This window comes from Electrona antarctica (assembly GCF_951216825.1).
Source record: "Electrona antarctica genome assembly, chromosome: 7".
Lineage (NCBI taxonomy): Eukaryota > Metazoa > Chordata > Actinopteri > Myctophiformes > Myctophidae > Electrona > Electrona antarctica.
In genome coordinates this window covers 1,993,542-2,016,595 of record NC_136812.1, presented here as the reverse complement: position 1 = coordinate 2,016,595, position 23,054 = coordinate 1,993,542, and the positions used below count along the sequence as shown (strand labels likewise).

Below are 23,054 nucleotides of genomic sequence, written 5' to 3'. Positions count from 1 at the left end.
ACAAACTCACAAATGATTTACGATCGCCGGGATGCGCGACGGCTCACCATGGACAGCGCTCGAAGCTTTAGAGATACAGCACTTTGACAATCCTGTTATAATGGAGGCTCAATGGAGCTGGATTTAAAAATCCCAAAGCTGGTCGGGACGGAGGCTCTCCATAGCAACCGGAGCAATGCTAAAAGGTAAATTGACGGTCGCCGCTTTCATATATGGAGTATACGGTTGTCTACGAACATGTACGTAGTTAGCACCTTTAGTACCTTTAGCTACGATTATAATCGTAGAAAGCAGAGAAAAAGTTAACACTTCTGATGACTTAAAGTTACGATCGCCACAGTAGTTATAGACGACTTTGCTTCCCGTTCATTTCGGGTGAATTTGAGGTTTTTCAAAATAAGAGATCCCGCTGCTACAGGCAGCGGTGAGGAACAGTAGACTCACAGAATCACAGGTGGCAGTCAATTAATCATCAAATTATTAAATTCCAATTTTAAGATAAGATCTGCATTAAATTAAAACAGAGGTAACACTATACTGCATGCATGGACAATAATAAACTTAAAACATTTAATTATTTTTCTCATGTTTTTCTTTTTGTTTTATTTATTTCTCCTCTAGACTTCCTGCACCTCCCTGTGTGTAAAGACGTTTCCCCTGAAGAGGAGAGGAGCTCCAGTCTGGTCCAGGAGGAACCACAACCTCCGCAGATTAAAGAGGAACAAGAGGAGCTACTACTAGGACCAGAAGAGGCTGGTGGGTCAATGTTGACATTTCTAGCCGTGAAAAGTGAAGAAGATGAAAACACAGAGACTCTTGCCAGTACCTCAGCTGAACACATGAAAACACAAGCTTACATACAGCACTGTATACCATCACAACCAATGGATATTGACCTGCTTCTCTCTTCACACTGTTTTGAATCTGAGAATTTGTGTACAGTTTGTGGCAAAGGTTTCTATAAAGGTTATCTAAATACTCACATGATGACTCATACAGGTGAAAAGCCCTTTACATGTAAAGTCTGTGGCAAAGGTTGCACTAGTAAACCTGGACTAAATTATCACATGACGATTCATACAGGTGAAAAGCCCTTTACATGTACAGTTTGTGGCAAACGTTTCATTACTAATGCTCACATGCATGCTCACATGAGGACGCACACAGAAGAAAAACCCTTACATTGTACAGTATATGGTAAAGGCTGTTTAAACGGGATTCATCTAAAAACACACATGAGAACTCATACAGGTGAAAAGCCCTTTACGTGTACAGTTTGTGGTATGGCCTGTACTTATCCGAGTAGACTACAAACACATATGAGGACTCATACAGGGGAAAAACCCTTTACATGTACAGTTTGTGGCAAAGGTTGGAGACTTAAAGGTCAACTAAAATTACACATGATGACTCATACAGGCGAAAAGCCGTTTACGTCTACAGTTTGTGGTAGGGGCTGTACTAATCAGGGTGATCTAAAAAAGCATACAAGGACTCATACAAGTATGTACAGTATGTGGCAAAGGCTGTAGTCAACTAAAAAGTCACATAAGAACTCATGCAGGGGATGAAAACCTTTAGTTGAAGTTTGTGGAAAAAATGGGTCACAATGCACTGAAGTTATGAGGATTCATACAGGGGAAAAGCTGTGAACAGTAGAAAATACTTTTTTCACATAAGCGATCTGAGTCGGCATAATCTGACAATATCCACATGACTAAATAAAGTGAACACAATTAATGTCTGTTCATATTACACTGGTGTTTGTCATCTTTTGTATATTTTCTTCAACAAATGGATTGGATAAGTTTGTCTCTGTCGGGTTGAAACCTTGTATGTCCAACACTTTTCGTTAGTGGCGACCGTCCCGCCACGGGAGCCAACCCGCCCCGCAAAACAATATATTAATCAACGACCCGCCTGCCCCGCAGAAATAAAAAGTAGTCTACCAACTGGCTTTTCAACACGCAGCAAGTCCAGTCCCCTCCAATTGCTTTTGGTACAGAGAGGGTGTTCGGTTATTTGGCGAGATGGGCCAGGCCCCGACCGGCCTCAAGGTTACAAGCAGATTGTTAGAGACTAACACGCACAGTTGACTAAATTACAGTTACAATAATCGCTTATCTTTGATGAACTCAAACGTGCTTTTTATAGGGTTTTTATTAATTCATTATTAATCATAAACACATACAACAATCATACACACGTTCTGTTCACTCTTCCCCGTTACAATAAGTAAGTATTACAACACTGCATGTGACTTTGCACTTTGCTATTTGCTGTCTCTTGCTATGCTCGGTAGAAGTTTTAGCTATTACTGGTAACACGCTTTACTGCATTAGATCGGCCCTTCTAGAACCTTCAGATCAGATACAATTTAGCTCCTTGATGTTTTTCAGATTAGTTCAGTGGTAGTACCAATGGTACCACAAAGTGGTTTTAAATCTTCATTAAGAGGATGAAAGAGGGAGAAAAGGACAGAATATACGTTCATTACAGGTATTATTATTTGGGCTTCTTACCCACCCGACATATGATGGGTTATTAGAACACATTAAACAATTGAAAGGAATTAAATATAGTTACTTCATCCTGCATTAACATGTCCTACTTTGTTAGTTGACACTCCTCTGGGAGGTGTCATAAATGGCCTCTCTTACAACAGGAAGAGGTCGCAAAACCCCCACTTCTAGGGTTTGCATGCAGAATGGAATGTGGAGACCCACAGTTTGATCAATCAATTTGACCCAATATATATTTTACTCCCATTATGAGTACAAATCTCGCACACCCATAAATATCCCGACAGAGGGGACTAGGCTATTTCCCCATCAATTTAAATCTGTGCAGCATTTCGTTCATAATGTTGGCTGGGCTACTGACAGCAGATGGAGGAGACCTCAAAACCACCCGCTTCGACTGTTATCAATGGACAAGACCGCAGTTATCAGTTCGGATCAGTACGATTGTTTTCGACGAGTATGGGCATGCCTGCCGACTGATCAAAAAACCTGACAGGATTAAGGTTGGCGAACATGCGTTAATATTAGGACCGCGCTGCGACATGCTTGCGGTTAAGTTTAGGGGTGGGTATGAGGAGGCTTATCATTTTCAGTAGGCTCCCAGCATGTCCAGTAGACCTGAATAGACCGATAAGATCGGTTAACGTGTCATCAACACCAATCGCAGCCAGTAGGCTCCAGACGAGCCGATCGGCTAGATAAGATCGGCACAATATTATCGGTTGATTTTCGGTCGAAACGGCTGACAAAACAATGAAATGGCAAATAAATATATGTAGGCTAAATGTTATAACGGGGCGAGAGAGAGAGAGAGAGAGAGAGAGAGAGAGATGTGTTTACAATCAGTTGATGAAATGGGAGCGAACAAAACCATAGCACAGTCAGCCTCATGGTTCGGTTTCAGTAGGATAGACAATTAATATTTCCCCTGTCTTTTATAATTGTGTAGGCTACAATAAGGGCCTTTCTAGGCCCCACCGCTCTCCCATTGTTTATATTGTGTTTTAGTTTCCAAGATGGCCACATCACCAGGAGGGGGTGCCCTTACTGGGCTGCGCTCACACATTCAAGACACCTGTCTTGTGTCTGTGTTTAATGGCCGCTCCAATACATTTCCAATGGAAACCCATATGGTTTGACCAAACATTTTGTTTGATGTCTTTACACCTGCATCTCCACTGGCTAAAGAGTGCTGGGGTGTGCCGTGAAAATAGCTGATCTACAAGTTGTGAGCTCTGCACATCCCTGAATACTGCATAATACAATAATCTAGCCAATATACAATAATCTGAATACTGCATAATACAATAACCCCCCCCCCCCCCCCCCCCCCAAATTATGCTATTTTAAAAGCACAATTTAATAGATCTAGACTACAAGCTCACAACGCATCGCATCACATTCACAACGTGTCGTCTCAAAGTTTTTTTACGCGTCCAATTTGTAAAGGCCTTGCACTCCAGTGAACAGCATTTATCCACATAGACATATTTTAAAGTTATTATTTATTTTATGTTTTTACAAAGAAACATAATGTGTGTTGTAGAGCATCGTTTAACTGTGTTTTAATCGTTTAGATGTGTTTTAGTGTGCAAATAAAAACCGTTTTTCAATTGATTCATTCAGTTCAGCCTACTCTAGAGTGTGCTCTTATTTTGAAGAGATCGTCCACCGGAAGTCTTATATTCGCTATCTTAGATTCGCTAAATAAACACTGGTCGGTCGGATGTAGCTACTCCCGGCCGGGCCGAGGTGAACTTGCAAGACGCAAAACGTCCGTAGTCTTTCAGGTAAGCGTCTTTGTTGCATACCGTAACACTATCATAATTGTATTTGTACGACATTACTATCGTGTCACGGTGGCTAACATCGGGCTATATGCATCTTTCAGGCCTCTCGGCCTAGTAGTGAATCAACAGCCCCGTTTAGCCTCTGGTTTCCCTGAGGCTAGGGAGAAATGGGTCCAGAAGCAGTGGCGAAAACCCCTTTTCACAGTATCGAACCCAAAAGTAAAATGTATTTCTAAAGAGCTACTGATGGTAAACGTATGTGCTCGACCGGAATAGTGTTGCTTATTGCTGCTTTAACAGCTTTAACAGCCTTTGTATTGAGTTTGTGCTTGAAATGTACTGTAATTCTGCAAACTGTTAATACATTTTTCAATCAATCAATCAATGCTGACGGAACAGATCGGCTTGAAAACCCTCTCCTAATAAACAGTAAAAAACGTCAAATGGAGTCTGTTACAGCAGATCTACTACATGAACGTTAATGTTTCAATAAGTCAGAAGGTCTGTGGATGGAGGTCAAGCCACATCCAATGTTGGCTGTGTTTTATTCCTTATAATATAGGACTACTGTTGACTGTTGTTGTTATTGATAACATCTCTGGGGGGTCCGGGACCGGACCGAGAGTTAACTTACAGGGGTCCCCAAATAGTTGTGTGATGGGGAACGTTTGTGGCAGCGGTGGTCGAACGGTTTGCGGAGCGGTCTTGATATCGGAAGGTCGCCAGTTCGTATCCCCGGACCGGCACGTTAAAATTACCACCGCTGAAGTGCCCATGAGCAAGGCATTGAACCACTACCATGAAATGTTCTATGAGCAGGGCCTGGCTGTAAACAAATATCTGATGCTTAGTCCAGTTACCCTGGGTAAATATAGTAACTTTGCTTTGCTTTGCTGAATAGCTGATCCAGTGATGTCATCTGTATATTGGTTTATCAATGTAATGGGTCCCGGCACCCAGGGGTGGTCTTTTAGATGGGTAACCTGACGGTCCCATTGACATTTTATGAGTCCCACTTTTTGATTGATTGATGGAAATATTTATTAACAGTTTGCAGAATTACAGTACATTTCAAGCACAAACTCAATACAAAGACTGTTAACTGTGAGTGGACGACCCAATTAAGCATTACACTTGTTTACAAGAGGGTCCACCTTGTTCAATTCATCAAAACATTTAGAGACGTACAATTTTACAATTTAGGCATTTAGCAGACGCTCTTAATCCAGAGCGACTTACATTAGGCAAGAACAAAAGTATGGGAATACATCACATATATAAAATGCATTTATCAAGAAACATGCGTAAGCTAAGAACGTAACTAGAACATATCTATATAATGACACTATACATATTAAATATACATATATACTATACTATGCTATACATATGTACTATGATGTGCTATGACTACATACAATGCAATTATTGTGCTGTCTACATGACATGCTATAAGTCTGTTTCAAATGCTATCTAAGTCTAAAAAGTGCTATCTAAGGGGGTAGGATAAGTGCTATGGGCCATGATGGAGTCTGAAAAGGTGGGTCTTCAGACTACGGCGGAAGATTGGGAGTGATGCTGCAGTTCTGATTGCAACGGGGAGTGCATTCCACAGTTTTGGGGCCAGAAGGGAGAAGAGTTTGGGACGTGTGGAGCGTTGTCCCGGCGTTTTTAGTGAGGGTACTTCCAGCTTTCCTGCGTTGGCTGATCTGAGTGCGCGGGAGGGTTTGTAGGGTTCAATCATGCTTGCAAGATATGGGGGAGCCATACCTTTGGTTGCTTTGAATGCCAGCATCAGAGTTTTGTATTCTGTGCGGGCAGCGACTGGGAGCCAGTGCAGGGAGCGGAGCAGGGGGGAGACATGTGAGAATTTTGGCTGGTTGAAGACCAGACGAGCTGCGGCGTTTTGGATCAGTTGGAGAGGCTTAAGTGCACATGCCGGTAGGCCAGTAAGGAGCGAATTACAATAGTCAAGTTTTGACAAGACTGTTGTCTGGATTAGGAGCTGGGCTGATTCCTGGGTGAGGAACGGTCTAATTCGTAGTATGTTATAGAGTGTGAACCTACAGGATCGAGTGACAGCTGTGATGTGAGTTTTAAACGAGAGCTGACTGTCCAGGACAACACCAAGGTTCCTGGCTGTTGGGACAGACGTTACCAGGGCGTTGTCTACGGAAATAGTTAGCTCCCGCATAGGGCAGGACTTAGCTGGGAAGAAGAGAAGCTCAGTCTTGTCTGGGTTCAGCTTGAGGTGGTTGGAGGACATCCACTGTGAGATGTCAGCCAGGCATGCAGTGATGCGCTCTTCCACCTGAGTGGCAGAGGGGGGGAAGGATAGAAACAGTTGTGTGTCATCGGCATAGCAGTGATAGGATATATTGTGAGCAGAGATGATAGTGCCAAGGGATTTGGTGTACAGTGAGAAAAGGAGCGGACCAAGTACAGATCCCTGTGGGACCCCAGTTTGGAGGGTTCGGGGGGATGATAGCAGACCTTTCCAGGAAACCTGGTAGGTCCGGTCGGTGAGATAGGAAGAGAACCACTTTAGTGCTGTCCCGCCGATGCCTAGATCCGCTAGGGTGTCTAGGAGCAGCTGGTGGTTCACTGTGTCAAATGCCGCCGATAGGTCTAGGAGAATCAGGACAGCAGAGTGGGAAGCAGCCTGGGCAGCATGTAGTGCTTCTGTGACTGCCAGCAGGGCAGTTTCTGTGGAGTGTGCCTTCTTGAATCCTGATTGGTTGGGATCCAGCAGGTTGTTCTGTGAGAGATGGAGAGAGAGCTGGTTGGAGACAACACGTTCAATGCTTTTAGACAGAAATGAAAGGAGTGATACCGGTCTGTAGTTCTTGACATCTGAGGGGTCAAGGGTTGGTTTTTTGAGGAGTGGAGTTACTCTGGCTGACTTGAGGGCAGATGGGAAGCAGCCTGAGGTTACTGAGGTGTTGATGATGGAGGTGATGAAGGGGAGCAGATCAGGTGCGATGGTCTGGAAGATTGGAGACGGGACAGGGTCGAGAGGACAGGTGGTAGGTCTAGTGGATGTCACTAGTTGTAGGACCTCGTCTGGGGAAAGAGGAGAGAAAGAAGACATGCATGGTAAGTTGGGGTTAGTGTTGGTTGAGTCAGATGCCACTTTATGGGGGAGGGGGGGAAAGGAGCTGCTGATATCGTCAACCTTCTTCTCAAAGTAGTTGACAAAAACATCAGCAGTGAGGGATGCAGGTTGAGTGGGGGGAGGGGGCTTAAGGAGGGAGGAGAAAGTGGAGAAGAGTTTCCTTGGGTTAGAAGTACAGGATTGGATTTTGGTGTGGTAGAAAGAGGTTTTAGCAGTGGTTAGTGAGAGGGAGAAGGCAGAGAGGAGTGAGTGAAAGTGGGAAAGGTCATCAGGTAGCTTTGTCTTGTGCCACCTTCTTTCGGCTGCCCTTAGAGGTGTTCGTTCAGATCTGAGAGTTTCAGATAACCAGGGAGCCGGTGGACATGAGCGAGCTGGCCTGGATGAGAGCGGGCAGTGTTGGTCGAATGCCGATGAGATAGAGGAGAGGAAGGATGAGGTTGCAGTGTTAGGTGAGAGAGAGAGGAAGGACTCCAGGGAGGGTAGAGAGGAGAGAATAGAGGATGAGAGGGAGGAGGGGTTTAGGGACTTGAGATTGCATCGGGTGGTGGTGTTCGGAGGGTTAGTAGGTTTGGGCGGGAGGGTGGAGAGAGAGAGGGAGAAGGTTATGAAGTGGTGGTCAGACCTGATTAAGGGGGTAACAGAGAGTGTAGAGGGAGAGCAGGCTCTGGAGAACACAAGGTCCAAAACATTACCAGCCTTGTGAGTGGGAGGGGAGGGAGATAGGGAGAGGTCAAATGAGGCCAGAAGGGATGTAACGGGAAGATACTTCTCTGCTGTAGGTAGGTTGAAATCACCCAGTAGGATCAGAGGGGTGCCATTCTCCGGAAAGGAGCTGATCAGAGAATCTAGTTCTTCCAGGAAGTTCCCAAGGGTTCCTGGGGGGCGATAGAGCACAATGAGGGTTAGGGGGACTGGTTGTGATATTGAGATAGCATGAAATTCACATGTGGACAGAGAAAGGTGAGAGAGATTTAAGACACGGAAATTCCATTTGGGGGACATTAGTAGTCCTGTACCCCCCCCTGCACCTGTTGGGCGAGGGGTGTGGGTGAACTTGTGTGAAACAGAGAGGGCGGCGGGGGTAGCAGTGTTATCTGGTGTAATCCAGGTTTCAGTCAGAGCAAGGAAATGCAGAGACTTGAGGGAGGCGTGGCCTGAAATGAATTCCGGCATTTTCTTCTTGGTAGCTGCGTGGCAGTTCCAGAGGCCTCCCTCCACCACAATGTGGTGACTGGGTGAACGAGCTGGATAGATGAGATTTGAGGGATCTCTGTGACGGGAAAGGTAGTGTCTAGGGCGACAAGAGGAGGACAGTATAGGGACGGTGGGAAAGCACATTATAAACAGATATAAGAGATAATAATAATAAAGTAATAATAATAATAAAGTACAACTAATAATTATAACATAATAATAGTAATAATAGGAAGTAGGAAGTAAGTTGATACAAAACCCTAGGAGACGGCCTCCTTCGCTGGATGTGTCTGGATGTCCGGGTCTTTGGATTGGACACTAGGCTATATTAGTCAGCCTGTGTGATTTGTTCGATAAATATCGAGATTCAGCCAGCCATGAGTCAGGGTCTAGTGTGGTTAGACGGGGGAAAGGAAAGGAGCTAAGACAGCTCAGAAGTGTAAAGGAAGGAAATGTAGAGAAAAGGTTCGGAGTATGTTTTCACTTACTGTGAACCAAAGTGCAGCTTTACAAGCAAATGCAGAGTCAGACCGCTACCCAGAGTGTGTCTGAAACTGATCACCCTATATAGGGTTGGAAGAGCTTTTTCAAAAATTAAGGGAGGAGCTAAGAGATCAAGTGAGCTGTTATTGATAGCTCAATTGATTTCAATTAGTCCTAGTCTCTTTGTTCAGATTCAGAAATACAATCTGATAGTGTTCCAACTGAGCTTCTGAATGTAAACAGTGAAATTGGCTCAGAGTATAAAAACACAGACTTAAGACAAACAGATAGTACAAATAAAGGAAGGAAATGTAGATCAAAGTTCAGAGTATGTTTTCACTTACTGTGAACCAAAGTGCAGCTTTACAAGCAAATGCAGAGTCAGACCGCTACCCAGAGTGTGTCTGAAACTGATCACCCTATATAGGGTTGGAAGAGCTTTTTCAAAAATGAAGGGAGGAGCTAAGAGATCAAGTGAGCTGTTATTGATAGCTCAATTGATTTCAATTAGTCCTAGTCTCTTTGTTCAGATTCAGAAATACAATCTGATAGTGTTCCAACTGAGCTTCTGAATGTAAACAGTGAAATTGGCTCAGAGTATAAAAACACAGACTTAAGACAAACAGATAGTACAAATAAAGGAAGGAAATGTAGATCAAAGTTCAGAGTATGTTTTCACTTACTGTGAACCAAAGTGCAGCTTTACAAGCAAATGCAGAGTCAGACCGCTACCCAGAGTGTGTCTGAAACTGATCACCCTATATAGGGTTGGAAGAGCTTTTTCAAAAATGAAGGGAGGAGCTAAGAGATCAAGTGAGCTGTTATTGATAGCTCAATTGATTTCAAATAGACACTTCTATATAGTCAAAGAACAGATCAGGAATTCATCATAAAGGAGGTGAAAAGGAAAAGAATCATATACAGTGAGGGGGAAAAAGGGGTGGGGGGGGGGATTCAGATTTTACGGGGGGCCAGTTTCGAATTGCAGCCGTCCGTAGGTGCCCTTTGAGAGCGGTTTTGAAGGAGTCAAGGGATTTGCATGTCTTAATGACTGTTGGTAGGGCGTTCCACATTTTGGTGGCATAGGAGCGAAAATAATTTAGTCCCTTGTTTGTGCCGAATCTGGGTTGTACATGGTTCGTTGCACTCCCTCTGGTGTTGTGGGTGTGGACTTCGTTAACATTAAGGAAGTATCTAGACAGGTACATGGGTATCTACTATCTTGGTGGTGTATCGAATCTTGTGGACCAGACCCATTGCAAGATGCTGTACTCTGTTGTCGACCCTAAGCCATTCCAGCCTGTAAAGTGGGCAGGGGTGAGGTGGGTTCGGGGGGTGAGGCCAAGTAGTAAGTCTGGAGCCTAGTTTTAAGGGCCTTTGAGGTGCTGTGGTACCAGGAGGTGCATGCATAGTCAAATAAACCTTGTACGAGGGCTCCTGTTAAGGTCTTCAAGGTGTTTTTGTTGACCAGTGAGGAGGTCCTGTAAAGGAATCTTGTTCTTTGGTTGACTTTTTTGATTACGTTGGTGGCCATTTTATCACCGGAAAGATTAGCCTCCAGGATGGAACCTAGGTAGGTAATTTCATCTTTACATGTGATAACATTGTCACCCACTCTAACCAAGAAGTAATTTGCCTTGCTGACGACGTTAGGAGTCATATTTTGTCATTCTTACAAATTGCAGCATTTAACTACCATTTTTTTTTTTTATGGGTTGGTCATAATGTGGTTATATTCATGTAGAAAACAGAAGAAGAAATGATTATTATAATTAAAGCTAGCAGAATGCTCTACATATTTCATATTATTTCTGCTATATGAAATCTATAACTGTGCCAGTTTTAACTAAATAAATATTTACATTGTTTTCATTACACAATACAAAACAATTAACCTATTTTGGGTGGGAGCCCCTTTTGGTGTTAGCATTATGTTATGCTTTAGCTATTGGAAAATAGCAGATCTACAAGCTCATAGCGCGCCACCGAGTGGCGCGCTACGAGCTTGTAGATCTGCTATTTTTTGAAAAATCGAAGAACGACTGACATAGAAACATAGCTTTTTCAGAAAACTGTCAGGATGTAGAAGACATTTTTAGAATCTGATCTCAGGTCAAAATGGGTTAAAAACAAATGCTACAAAACTAACCTGGAGATGAAGAAGTAGCCTGGAACTCACTAATGCTTTCTATGGCATACACTGACACCACTGCGCGTAATCAGCGCCTCAAACTGTGACTCCGCCCACCCCCTGGGGAAGTTGTGATTTGCGCTCGCTCACTGCAATGCAATTTGCGGCATTTTCAAAACAATATTGAGCAGAGTAGCGATTATCAAACGTATTTGCAATGCCATACGTTGAAAGATCTGTTGCCCGTGGACAAGGCACGCTACCTCCGCAAGTTAGATAGCATCGGCATAGATGTTTGTCCGTATGTGATTAAGGATTGGACCAAGTTGCATTGGCAGCCATAGAAAATTCTTACCCCAGGCTAAAACCGGATGTGACGTTTTTGGGCGTTCCTGTCTTATGTGGTGTCAGTGTATAGGCAGCTCCCGGCAGGATCCGCCGGCAGAAACTGTGCGCAGCTGCTGGACATGAGACTAATTAATTAGAGCGACAGAGAGAGAGAGGAGTGTGTGTGTGTACGGGTGTGCGTCAATTTAAAGGACCACTTCACCACTTTTCAACTTCTCTTCCTATAATTGGTCCTCACTAATGATCATGATAAAATACCGCAATTGTTTCCGACTCAATCTGTGTCTCATAGGAGGGTTGTGGGCAGTTCAGAAACCCGTCCACCAGTGACATCATCGATGGGGATTCCAAGCCAATAGAAACGACAGGCTTTCTTTTCCTGAAAAGTTGCAATGCAAAAATTGAAGCCATCGTTCTCATGATAATAACAATCTATATATATTTTAAAACAAATCTTGTTTAAAAAAAAATCTGCCTAACGATGATGTCACTGGTGGGCGGATGTCTGAACTGCCCACAGCCCTCCTATGAGACACAGACCGAGCAGAAAAGAATGGTGGTGTTTTATCATGGACATTAGTTAGGACCAATTATATGAAGAGATGTTGAAAAGTGGTGAAGTGGTCCTTTAACAAAGGTGCAGACGATCAGAAATCAACAGAGAGTGATCAACGTTTGCGCTACTCTATGCCAAATTGAAGTGGACTCGGAGTGGGACCCAGACTTTTTTGTTCTCCCTGGAAATAAAAACGTCTGGGTTTCCGAGGCTAAAGTAGAAGTAGCTCTGGTCCTAGCCGCAGTTTGCAACTCTAGATTTTTGTTGAATCTAGAGTTGCAATACTCTCCATTGACTCCTCATTCATCCAATTTACGTTTGCGATCTGCTTGTATTAAACAACGTTAAACTCATCAAACTTGCAGCTGTAGGGAAAGCTTGATTCATCCTCTTTCAAACTGCAATGCGTTTGTTTCATAAAAATCCACCGTAGACATGTTGCTACTTTCTGTCAAGAAATTCTGTGCAAATTCTTTTGGAGTTTGGAAGCGCTCGTCGAAGTCATTGAACAGCACCTTTCGGGACCCTCGGTTACCTTTTCTGAATTTTGGACGGCGGTACCCTAGGGTCCCTCGTAGGTTTTTCACCCTCCATAGGACGCAGATTTACCTACTGTCTGTTCACGGAGACCTGCCCAGTCGCTTGAGTGTTGGTGAGATGTTTCAAAGATGCATACAACAGCTTTAGAAGACTGCGGAAACGGAGCTAATCGGCGTTAAGTATTTTTAATCTTTTTTTTTAAGTTTTGCTTCGCTGAAATTCTCTTCCTCACTTCCCATGTCCCGCCTCCCACGAGACAACAGCATTATAAACATCCTGCATGTACGCGGTCGGCCAATCAGAGGCCGTAACTAGGACGTGCAGCTAGCCAGTCGCCGCTCGGGAGGCGGTACAATGGGAAGTCAAGGAAGAGAGAGGAGAGGAGAGAAGTTCAGCGAAGCAAAATTAAAAAAAAAGATTAAAAATACTTAACGGCAACGCCTATTAGCGCCGTTTCGCACACGTTTCCGCGGTCTCCTAAAGCTGCATCTTTGAAACAACTCACCAACACTCAAGCGACCACACAGGTCTCCGTGAACGGACAGTAGGTAAATCTGCGTCCTATGGAGGGTGGAAAAACCTACAAGGGACCCTAGGGTACCGCCGTCCAAAATTCAGAAAAGATAACCGAGGGTCCCGAAAGGGGCTATGAACAGCCCTGCGTCCCACCTGTTTGGAATTTGTACATAATGCATAAGGCAGCAGCACGACCCGTTTAATAAAAACGATTGCTTCCAAACTCCAAGCACTTGGAAAAATAACATGTCTACGGTTGATTTTTATGAACCCCAACTTTGCAGATTCACTTATAATAATAGCAGACCTGGCAGCACTGCTGGCATGGCTAGTCTGTGAATAATCTGATGTAAAGTTTGGGTTTGACATCAGTGTTGATTTTGTCGACTAAAACTAAGACGAAAACTGCTCATCGACTACCTTTTTTCACTGACGGAAACAAAATGGAAACTAAATGAAAACTAAGCTATGATGACTTAAACTAAGACTGAATGTATTGACAATTTTGTCAACAAATAAAAACTAGACTAAAATGTTAGGAAGGGACTAGTGGACAAGAGATCCAGTAAGTCATTTTACACTTGCTTGCATGCTGAAAATAACCGATCTACAAGCTCACAACGCGTCGCATTCAGCAAGTGTAAAATCAGCCATCAAGGCTTGCCAAAACACATTTTTAGTCGACTAAATCAACTGTAGATTTAGTCACTAAAACATTCCAGGTGACTAAAATGTGACTGAAACTAAATAAACTATTGAAGAGACTACGACTAAAACTAAAATCAAAATGTGCCGCCAAAAACAACGCTGTTTGACATGTTTTTGTTCCTGTCCTGCTATCCCAACAGGACGAGAGGCCACTGCACATCGACTGTCAATCAGGATATCCAGACCCTGCAGTCTCTTCAAACTGAGGTCATCCTGCCAGACGGACAGTTCAGCAATGAATGAGAACCAAATAAAAGGTAAAAGAAGAAAAGAGGCAGCTTTCTTGCTGTGTGTGTGTGTGTGTGTGTGTGTGTGTGTGTGTGTGTGTGTGTGTGTGTGTGTGTGTGTGTGTGTGTGTGTGTGTGTGTGTGTGTGTGTGTGTGTGTGTGTGTGTGTGTCTGGGCATCGTTACAAATCTTAATATCTATACAGGTTCAATACTTTGATTTCGATAACGGTGCCTGATTATTAACATGACGTAGCTCTCTTCATTATTGTTCTTCCATTGGGAGGACACCCCTCACTACTGGAGAGGCATCGGAGCTAGAGATCCTTTCAGCCGGCCCTGGCCCAGTTTGTTTCAAACATTTCACGGGCCGGGCTGAACATTTATAGGCTACACTAGTGGTTCCCAAACTTTTTCATGTCAAGGACCCCCAAATTGACACTGATCAGCCCGCGGACCCCCACTTGAAAAATATATGCCAAGGGACTAACCTGACTCCGCCAGATGGGGCAGCAGAGAGTACACTGGGTTCCCCCCTCCTGCTCCCATCTGGGAACTCTCAGGCAGACTTGATGCCCGGGCACAAAACGGCCTGACCAATCAGCGGCAGCTAGAGGCGGGATCAAGGCAGCACTGTGTATGCCTTGATCCCGCCTCTACTTGCCCGACCATTTTATTGACCTGCCCTGGGCAGTCGGGCAGGTGTTAGTGTCAACCCCTGCATATGTAATGTATTATTATTATTATTATTATTATTATTATTATTAACATCCGAGCACTGCACAGTAGTGCAAAGCCCTTTTGAAATCGCAATGATCATTTATCATCCAGACCCTGCTACTAATTGACAGCCACTATGCAGTCCGGACGAGCGTCGGACCAGGGTCTCCTTGCACACGCATTCTTTCTGCAGCCTAAAGGCTCATACATAGTCTGGATTTTCGGTGGTGAGGTGACCACGGAACTACATGTCGTCACGAGCCGCGGTGAAGAGCAAACCACCGCCGCCGCTCCAGCCCTTCTCTCTGTTTTTACTCACCACCGCTCAACGTTATTTCAGCTCCGGTGGTCAGCTCACCACTGGAGTGGTGGTCACCTCACCACCGAAAATCCAGACTCTGTATGAGCCTTTACTGTATTTCCTACCGACACTGCCCGTATCGACTGTCCTCCGAGATGCGAGGTTACTCCGTGGTGGGAAAATAATACAAGAGAATGACAGCTTGGCACGCGTGACAGAATGCAGCCTTGTAACTAACGTTTTATTTTTGTAGAAGAGGCAAACTAATATTGTTTATCCCGTTTGCTTTGATTGAATAATTGATTGAACACACGTGTACGATGTACTATGATTTGATTAAAGTGTTAGTGTTGATTATCGTGTATTAATCTAATTATAGTAAACTAGAAAAAGTGCCCTTCTGGGCACAGGTCTCCACCAGGAGTATAGGAGTGTGAGTGTGATGTTTGGCAAAATGTTTAGGAGCAATATAAACGTGTGCGTGCGTGTGCGTACATGCGTGTGTGTGTGTGTGACGTGGCTTGGCCTGTTGTAGCGCCACCATGAGGCTGATTTGAAAACTGTCAAGTGGCATTTCTTCCAAAGCCTAGTGGGAATATGCATGCAGAGTTTCTCCACAATCGGACGCTGCGTTGAGTAGTAGATTTGTACAAAACGGGTACAAAGCGGGCTACTCCTGAAAAGTTTAGAAGCCAATCGTAGCCAATGAGGGTGGATTAGGAGAAATCAAACAAACCGGTCTTGATCACATGACTATGGAGAGCATGTGTACCGATCCAGGGAGTGTGTGTGCAAAATTTGGCATCGACCGGGTTAACGGTGCCGGAGATTAGCTGATCACAGACGGACGGACGGACGGACGGACACACGGACGGAGTGCAAAACATACTCTCTCCCCATGCCTTCGGCCTGGTGGAGACGACTAACTAATTATACTAAAAAGGATAAAGGTGAAGGGAAAAGAGACCCTTTTTACAGTACAATAATGTTTCACGTTCAATTAAAGCAAACGGCATAAACATTATTAGTTTGCCTCTTCTACAAAAATAAAACGTACAAGTTACAGGCAGAGGCAGTTCTCTTAATCATACCGATACCGTATACTTGTATTATTTTCCACCACCTCGCAGCAGAGATCAGACTATCCAGCATAGCTATATCATAGAGCTATACAGGATAGAGACCGAACTGGAGCGTTAGCCCCCCGCTATTCATTTCAGTGGAAGTTGCTCAGTGGCGTTTTGAAGCACCCGGAAGACTGCCGGAAGTATAATTATAACTCAATGGCTCGAGCGAGCGGAAGTTTAGCCTAGCCCAGCCCCGGACCCCAATTTTGAGGTCCGGGCTTTTCACGTGACATCATGAGCGTCCGTCCACTTCCATTAAGTGCTGCAATTCCACATTTCGCCAGTAGGTAGTGGCATCTTCAACGTTGGATAGCCTTACTGGGGGCTTGAGCTATATCCACCTCAGTGGACAGTCAGGGCGGGCAGTGTCGGCGGGCCAATCAGAGGCAGGCGGGGCGTTACCATGTAGATGCTCAGCCGCACATTAGATATACGCATTTCCACCATGTCTTAATACGCAACACCTCCACTGGCTACTTCCTGAAGTGGTGCAACGTCATTTTCGTCGTCACTTTCGGCTTTTTGTTTGTTTTTTGTGACGTTTTTAGTGGTGCCGAACTGTTCTAATGCACAGCCAATGTGTGTCCCTATATATGTCCGCTTCAGTACGCACACACACACACACACACACACACCCATTGACCACTGCAGCAGCAATGTTACTACAGTACAGTACAGTACAGCAGCACATGATCGTACAGTACAGAGTACTACAACACATTTTACAGTACAGCATGCGTGCATGTCCATTAACATGTAGAAATTCTAGCATGATTTACCATTTATTTTCCCTAGAATGAAGCTTCGAGTGTCATTATTTTTGATTCAGTGATTGTGTCACTTCAATACAAAAATAATTAACTAATTGTCTGACTTTGATTGCTGAAAGTAGACCTGCATACAAATGGTGTACTGTAGCTATTTACAACCAGGTAGTGTATATGTTGAATTGTTGTACTGACAAAATGGTTTATTGGGGCACCTTACAAATTGCATTGTTTGTTCTACTGGCTTAAACACGTCAGAGTTCTAGGTTATACTTCCCTTTAGGGAATGTTGTCCTTGTTACCTGCCACATAAGGTTACATAAAATTATACTGTTTTACTGTAAAAGCAGGTCTGTCTGATCTACTGTTTCTAGTGTTGCACTGTTGACAGCTAAAACGTGGGGTTGGTTATGGTGGTCATTGTGGGTGGAGTTAAGTACCTATTGTCCCTCCCATTGTCACACCCACTTCTGTCAAGCTCTAGGTGTTAAAATGTTGTGAATTTTCAAAGGGCCTTTACTCAGGTTTGGGTATAATGGTACACTAATTTAAAATGGTCATATCTCCTTCAAATATTTGCCAATTTCATTGAATGATACATCATATGAATGCTTACATTCTGTACTTTAATAATCGGTAAAAAACAGAAAAAATACTCTGGTTGAAATGAGGGCCTTTTTGACAGATGCAGTCACATTTTATTATTTTTCTCTCGTATTTGTTTTTCTCCCTTAGACTTCCTGCACCTCCCTGCGTGTAAAGAGGAGGTCCCCCCTGAAGAGGAGAGGAGCTCCAGTCTGGTCCAGGAGGAACCACAACCTCCACAGATTAAAGAGGAACAAGAGGAGCTGCTACTAGGACCAGAAGAGGCTGGTGGGTCAATGTTGACATTCACAACCACCATCACAACCAACCAATGATTACATGCTCCTCTCTTCACACTGTTCTGAATCTGAGGAAGCTTGCACAGTTTGTGGCAAAGTTTTCAGTCGTTATTATCTGAAAGCACACATGATGATTCATACAGATGAAAGGCCCTTTACATGTACAGTTTGTGGCAAAGGTTTCAGATTTAAGTGGGTTCTAAATTATCACATGAGGACTCATACAGGTGAAAAGCCCTTTACATGTACAGTTTGTGGCAAAGGTTTCAGTTCTAAAGGTTGTCTAAATTCTCACATTAGGACTCATACAGAAGAAAAACCCTTTTATTGTTCAGTATGTGGTAAAGGCTGTTTAAACGGGATTCATCTCAAAACACACATGAGGACTCATACAGGTGAAAAGCCTTTTCAATGTACAGTTTGTGGCAAAGAATGGAGTCTTAAAAGTCAACTACAATTACACATGATGGCTCATTCAGATGAAAAGCCCTTTACATGTACAGTTTGTGGCAAAGGCTGCAATCGTAAAAGTCATCTAAAATCACACATGATGACTCATAGAGATGAAAAGCCCTTTACATGTACTGTTTGTGGCAAAGGTTTGAGTCGTAACGCGTATCTAAAATCACACATGATGACTCATACAGATGAAAAAGTCATCTAAAATCACTTGTATAGATAAAAAGCCCTTTATGTGTACGGTTTGTGGTAAGGGCTTTAATCAACAGAGTAAACTACAAATACATATGAGGCCTCATACAGGGGGAAAACCCTTTACGTGTACAGTATGTGGCAAAGGCTGTAGTCAAAAGTCAACTAAATAGTCACTCATACAGTGGAAGAAAACCTTTAGTTGACGTTTGTGGAAAAAATGCTTGGGTCACAATGCACATCTGGAGTTATGAGGATATACAGGGGAAAATCTGTGAATCATAGCGAATACCTTTTTTTACATTAGCGATATGAGTCGACATAATCGGACAATATCCACATGACTAAATAAAGTGAACACAATTAGTCTGTTTATTCTGATTACACTGGTGTTTGTCATCTTTTTTTTTAAATATTTTTAACAGTTTTTCTTTTTATTACAAAAATGGATTGGATAAGTTCGTCTCTGTCGGTGGTGATACCTTGTATGACCTTATTTGTGGTGCCCCGCTGTGATTGGCCAGCCGGCGGGCTGGAAAAGCCAATTGAAGCGGCGTTTGCTGCACATGGCGTCCTGACAGCCAATCAGTGTTGAAGTTATCCTGTTGTTCGGAAATTATTTGGCTTCATCCATGATGACCGCTAACGCTAATATGGTGGTGGAAAACCTTTTCAAATTCATCTGAACTCATGTTGCTGTTCATAAATGATATACTAGCAGGAATTATGTTAAATATATTGAACCGAGCCATCTTGTCTGAACGAGCGGGTCCATTTGGTACATTCCACTGCCAAATGTTAAATTACGTACGTGTCAATCTACAGCCAGCGAGCGAAAGGGACTATTTGTTTTTAATCAACCAATGCTGTTCTGCGATTGGAACGACTGGAAGTGGAAACAGTCTTCAGGTCAGTCTACACCTCATCCACACAGAGACCGTTCCGACGCGACAGCGATATTGTGCGAAAAACTGTCCTTGTATGGAGCGTTGGTCGTTGCTTGTGACGTCGCCTGAACGATCAAAGTAACCAATAAATGATAGCGTGTATATCTCAACCAGTGTTTGGGCGCCGTGAAACCTCGCTCAAATAGATTGCGAGCGCATATAGGAGTTATGGACGACGTACAGGTCCAAAATATTTCACTTTATCTCTGAATGTGTCGACATGTACAGTCAGTGACTGAATGAACAGTGAATTCATCATCTGTCAACAATGAGTAGTAGCCTATGAGGGATTATACAGACTAGGCTATATATCTATACACAATTAATATTAAAGCTGCTATTAGCAATAATATGTCAAAATATGAATGACCTTTTTATTTTTTTGGTATCCAGACAGCCAGCAATGGGTAGAACGCTCCCAAAAAGCATGTAGTCTCTTTGACACATCTAGGGGCCGCAATCTGCATTCAAAGATGTTCCTAGAAGCTTTGTCATTGGTCGAAAAAAACCCGGTCGCAGTGACTAACCAATCAGGAAGCAGACAGGCAAATCGACCAATGACAAAGCTTCTAGGAAAATCTTTGAATGCAGATTGCGGTCCCTAGATGTGTCACAGAGACTACATTTTTTTTGGGAGCGTTCTACCCATTGCTGGCTGTCTGAATACCAAGAAAATAAAAAATAAAAAAGTCATTAAAATGTTGACATAGTATTGCTTATAGCAGCTTTAATGGAAAGAAACCTTAATTGAATACTTTTATTTTTCCATTGTATATGTAAATTAATTTACATTCAATCGTGAGATTATTGAATGGAAATGTAATAAATGTGCACGTTTTATTTTGGCAACATGATCATTGATGTTAACCTGACTCCGCCAGATGGGGCAGCAGAGAGTACACTGGGTTCCCCCCTCCTGCTCCCATCTGGGAACTCTCAGGCAGACTTGATGCCCGGCCACAAAACGGCCTGGCCAATCAGCAGCAGCTAGAGGCGGGATAGCTGCTGCTGATTGGCCAGGCCGTTTTGTGGCCGGGCATCAAGTCTGCCTGAGAGTTCCCAGATGGGAGCAGGTGGGGGGAACCCAGTGTACTCTCTGCTGCCCCATCTGGCGGAGTCAGGTTACATTGATGTATGTTCATTCATAAAGGCACTGTAGATAGACAGAATGTCCTTTGACATTTACACTTATATGTATTGATAGACTATTATGTTAACTCAGTCTGAGGGGCAGCGGTGGCCGAGCGGTTTGCGGAGCGGTCTTGTTATCGGAAGGTCGCCAGTTCGAATCCCCGGACCGGCACGTTCAAATTACCACCGCTGAAGTGCCCTTGAGCAAGGCATTGAACCCCTACCATGAAATGCTCTATGAGCAGGGTCTGGCTGTAAACAAGCATCTCGAGCTTAGTCCATTCACCCTGGGTAAACATAGATCTTTGCTTTTACTTTGCTTTGAGCTACGCAATTAAGTAGGGAAGGCAATGTTATTTATATACCACCTTTCATACACATTCAAAGTACAGTACGGCTCATTTAACCCATTTAGACCTGACGTCGAAATTTAAAAGAAAATGTCTTCTAAATCCTGACAGTTTTCAGAAAATCAGTGGTATCAGTGGTTCTCAATATTTCATGTCAAGGACCCCAAAAATTATATACGTATTTGGTCGCTGATCCCCATCTGAAAATATGTTGTTCCAGGGACCCCCCCCAGAAGCAAAGATTTGTGTTAAAAACGTTCGCTCTGAAAGAATATATATTCAAAGATTTTCGCCACATTTCCACGATTTTTAAAAAATAGCGCTTGTATGAGCTTGTAGATCTGCTATTTTTCAATAGCTAAAGTATAACATGTTTGAAACACCAAAAGGGGTTCCCGCCCAAAATGGGTTGAAGCCCAGACTCAGGCTATCTTTTAAGGGCCATCTATCAAGCCTAGTTGATATAGCTTCCGACCCGGAAGTGACAGCCCTCCATATCTGTAGTCGAGCCTCACTAGGCTAGCTGTGTACCAATTTGCACAGACGATTCATTTCGTTAGCGCAAGCTCAGTTTAATGTTTTATAAGGTCCCAAACATATGGTACTTTTTGAGCAGAAAAACCACTAATGCACTGTGCACGTGCACTGCAGATTACCACTCAGGCTGTTTCTACAATGCGAGGCCTGTGGAGGCTAGCAACGGAAGCGAAAAAAGGTACCAATAAAGAATTTAATATATTTTTTAATCAAATCTTGTTTTTCTCGTGGATGGCCCAGATGGTAATAATAGATTTCCTCTATATATCTCATGGATGGCTTGGATTATGTTAATTACAAGGACCCCCAGTTTGATGTGCATTAGGCTACTGACCCCCATTTAAAGCCATTTCTATCTCTGGGAACCCAGTTATTATTTGTATTTTATTTACATTTTTGTGAAAGCAATGCCAATTTAACTCTGAGAGTGTCCAAATGGACCGGTTAGGGTCCAATTGGTTCCATTTGCACACTGAGTTACAGGTCCATTTGGTGGCCTACAGCACTGTGACACTGTCTGTCTATGTGCCACATTGTAACCAGTACCACTATAGCATTTGTTGCAGCACTTTAGCAGCCATATTAGCATGGTCTGTAGTATTGATAAACATTGCTGAACTAGCTATCTTTATCAACCAAAACTGTTGCGGAGATTCTTTTTTAAAAGAAGATGAGCATTTCGGCATGCTCTGCTGTCAGTCTGTATTTTTGAGAGTTTTGCACTTTTCTTTTTTTTAAAAATGCAATTTATTAGGTTCAGGTCACAGTACAATATATTGGGGTCACTTCTGCTCAGACACAACCTCATTTAAAAAAAATGAGCAGCGCTCGAGTCGTACTGCCTGCTGGCTAGCTAGCTGCCTGCTAGCATAGCCTGCTAGTAGCACAACACTGTTATGATCATTGTATGTTACTGGTGCATGCTGGATGGAACGAGGAGTACTGGAATGGAGTGCTTGGATCGGAGCGTTTGATCGATCATTTTCGCCGTAGTCAGATCCGATCCCGATCACGTTTTTTGGCTGATATCGCCCCAATAACTGATCATAAGATCGGATCGCGGCATCTCTAATATAATTATTGTGTTTTTTTGTTTCTCCCACCCCTAGACTTCCTGCACCTCCCCGAGTGTAAAGAGGTTCCCCCTGAAGAGGAGAGGAGCTCCAGTCTGGTCCAGGAGGAACCACAACCTCCACAGATTAAAGAGGAACAAGAGGAGCTGCTACTAGGACCAGAAGAGGCTGGTGGGTCAATGTTGACATTTCTAGCAGTGAAAAGTGAAGAAGATGAAAACACAGAGACAGAGCCTCTAGCCAATACCTCAGCTGAACACATGAAAACACAAGCTTACATAGAGTCCTGGGTACCATCACACCCCAAAACTATCGACCAGCCCCGCTCTTCACGCTGTTCTGAATCTGACACAGATGACCGTGAAGAAGAAGAAGAGGACCACACAGAGGCAGAGCCTCTAGCCAGTACCTCGACTGAACACATGAAAACACAAGCT

General features: G+C 43.5%; 1 protein-coding gene across 1 annotated transcript in view; it reads left to right on the top strand.

Annotated features, from left to right (window-relative positions):
- Positions 1–22,768, top strand: part of LOC306927328 (uncharacterized protein) — a gene marked incomplete at its 5' end in the record, with an annotated part of 56,192 nt that extends 33,424 nt beyond the window's left edge. Inside the window, 3 exons of the mRNA XM_079507039.1 lie at positions 622–756; positions 17,780–17,921; positions 22,654–22,768. Coding sequence (XP_079363165.1) covers positions 622–756; positions 17,780–17,921; positions 22,654–22,678 — 302 coding nt within the window. The 3' untranslated portion in view covers positions 22,679–22,768. The remainder of the gene's footprint in view (positions 1–621; positions 757–17,779; positions 17,922–22,653) is intronic.
- Between the last annotated feature and the right edge of the window lie 286 nt (positions 22,769–23,054).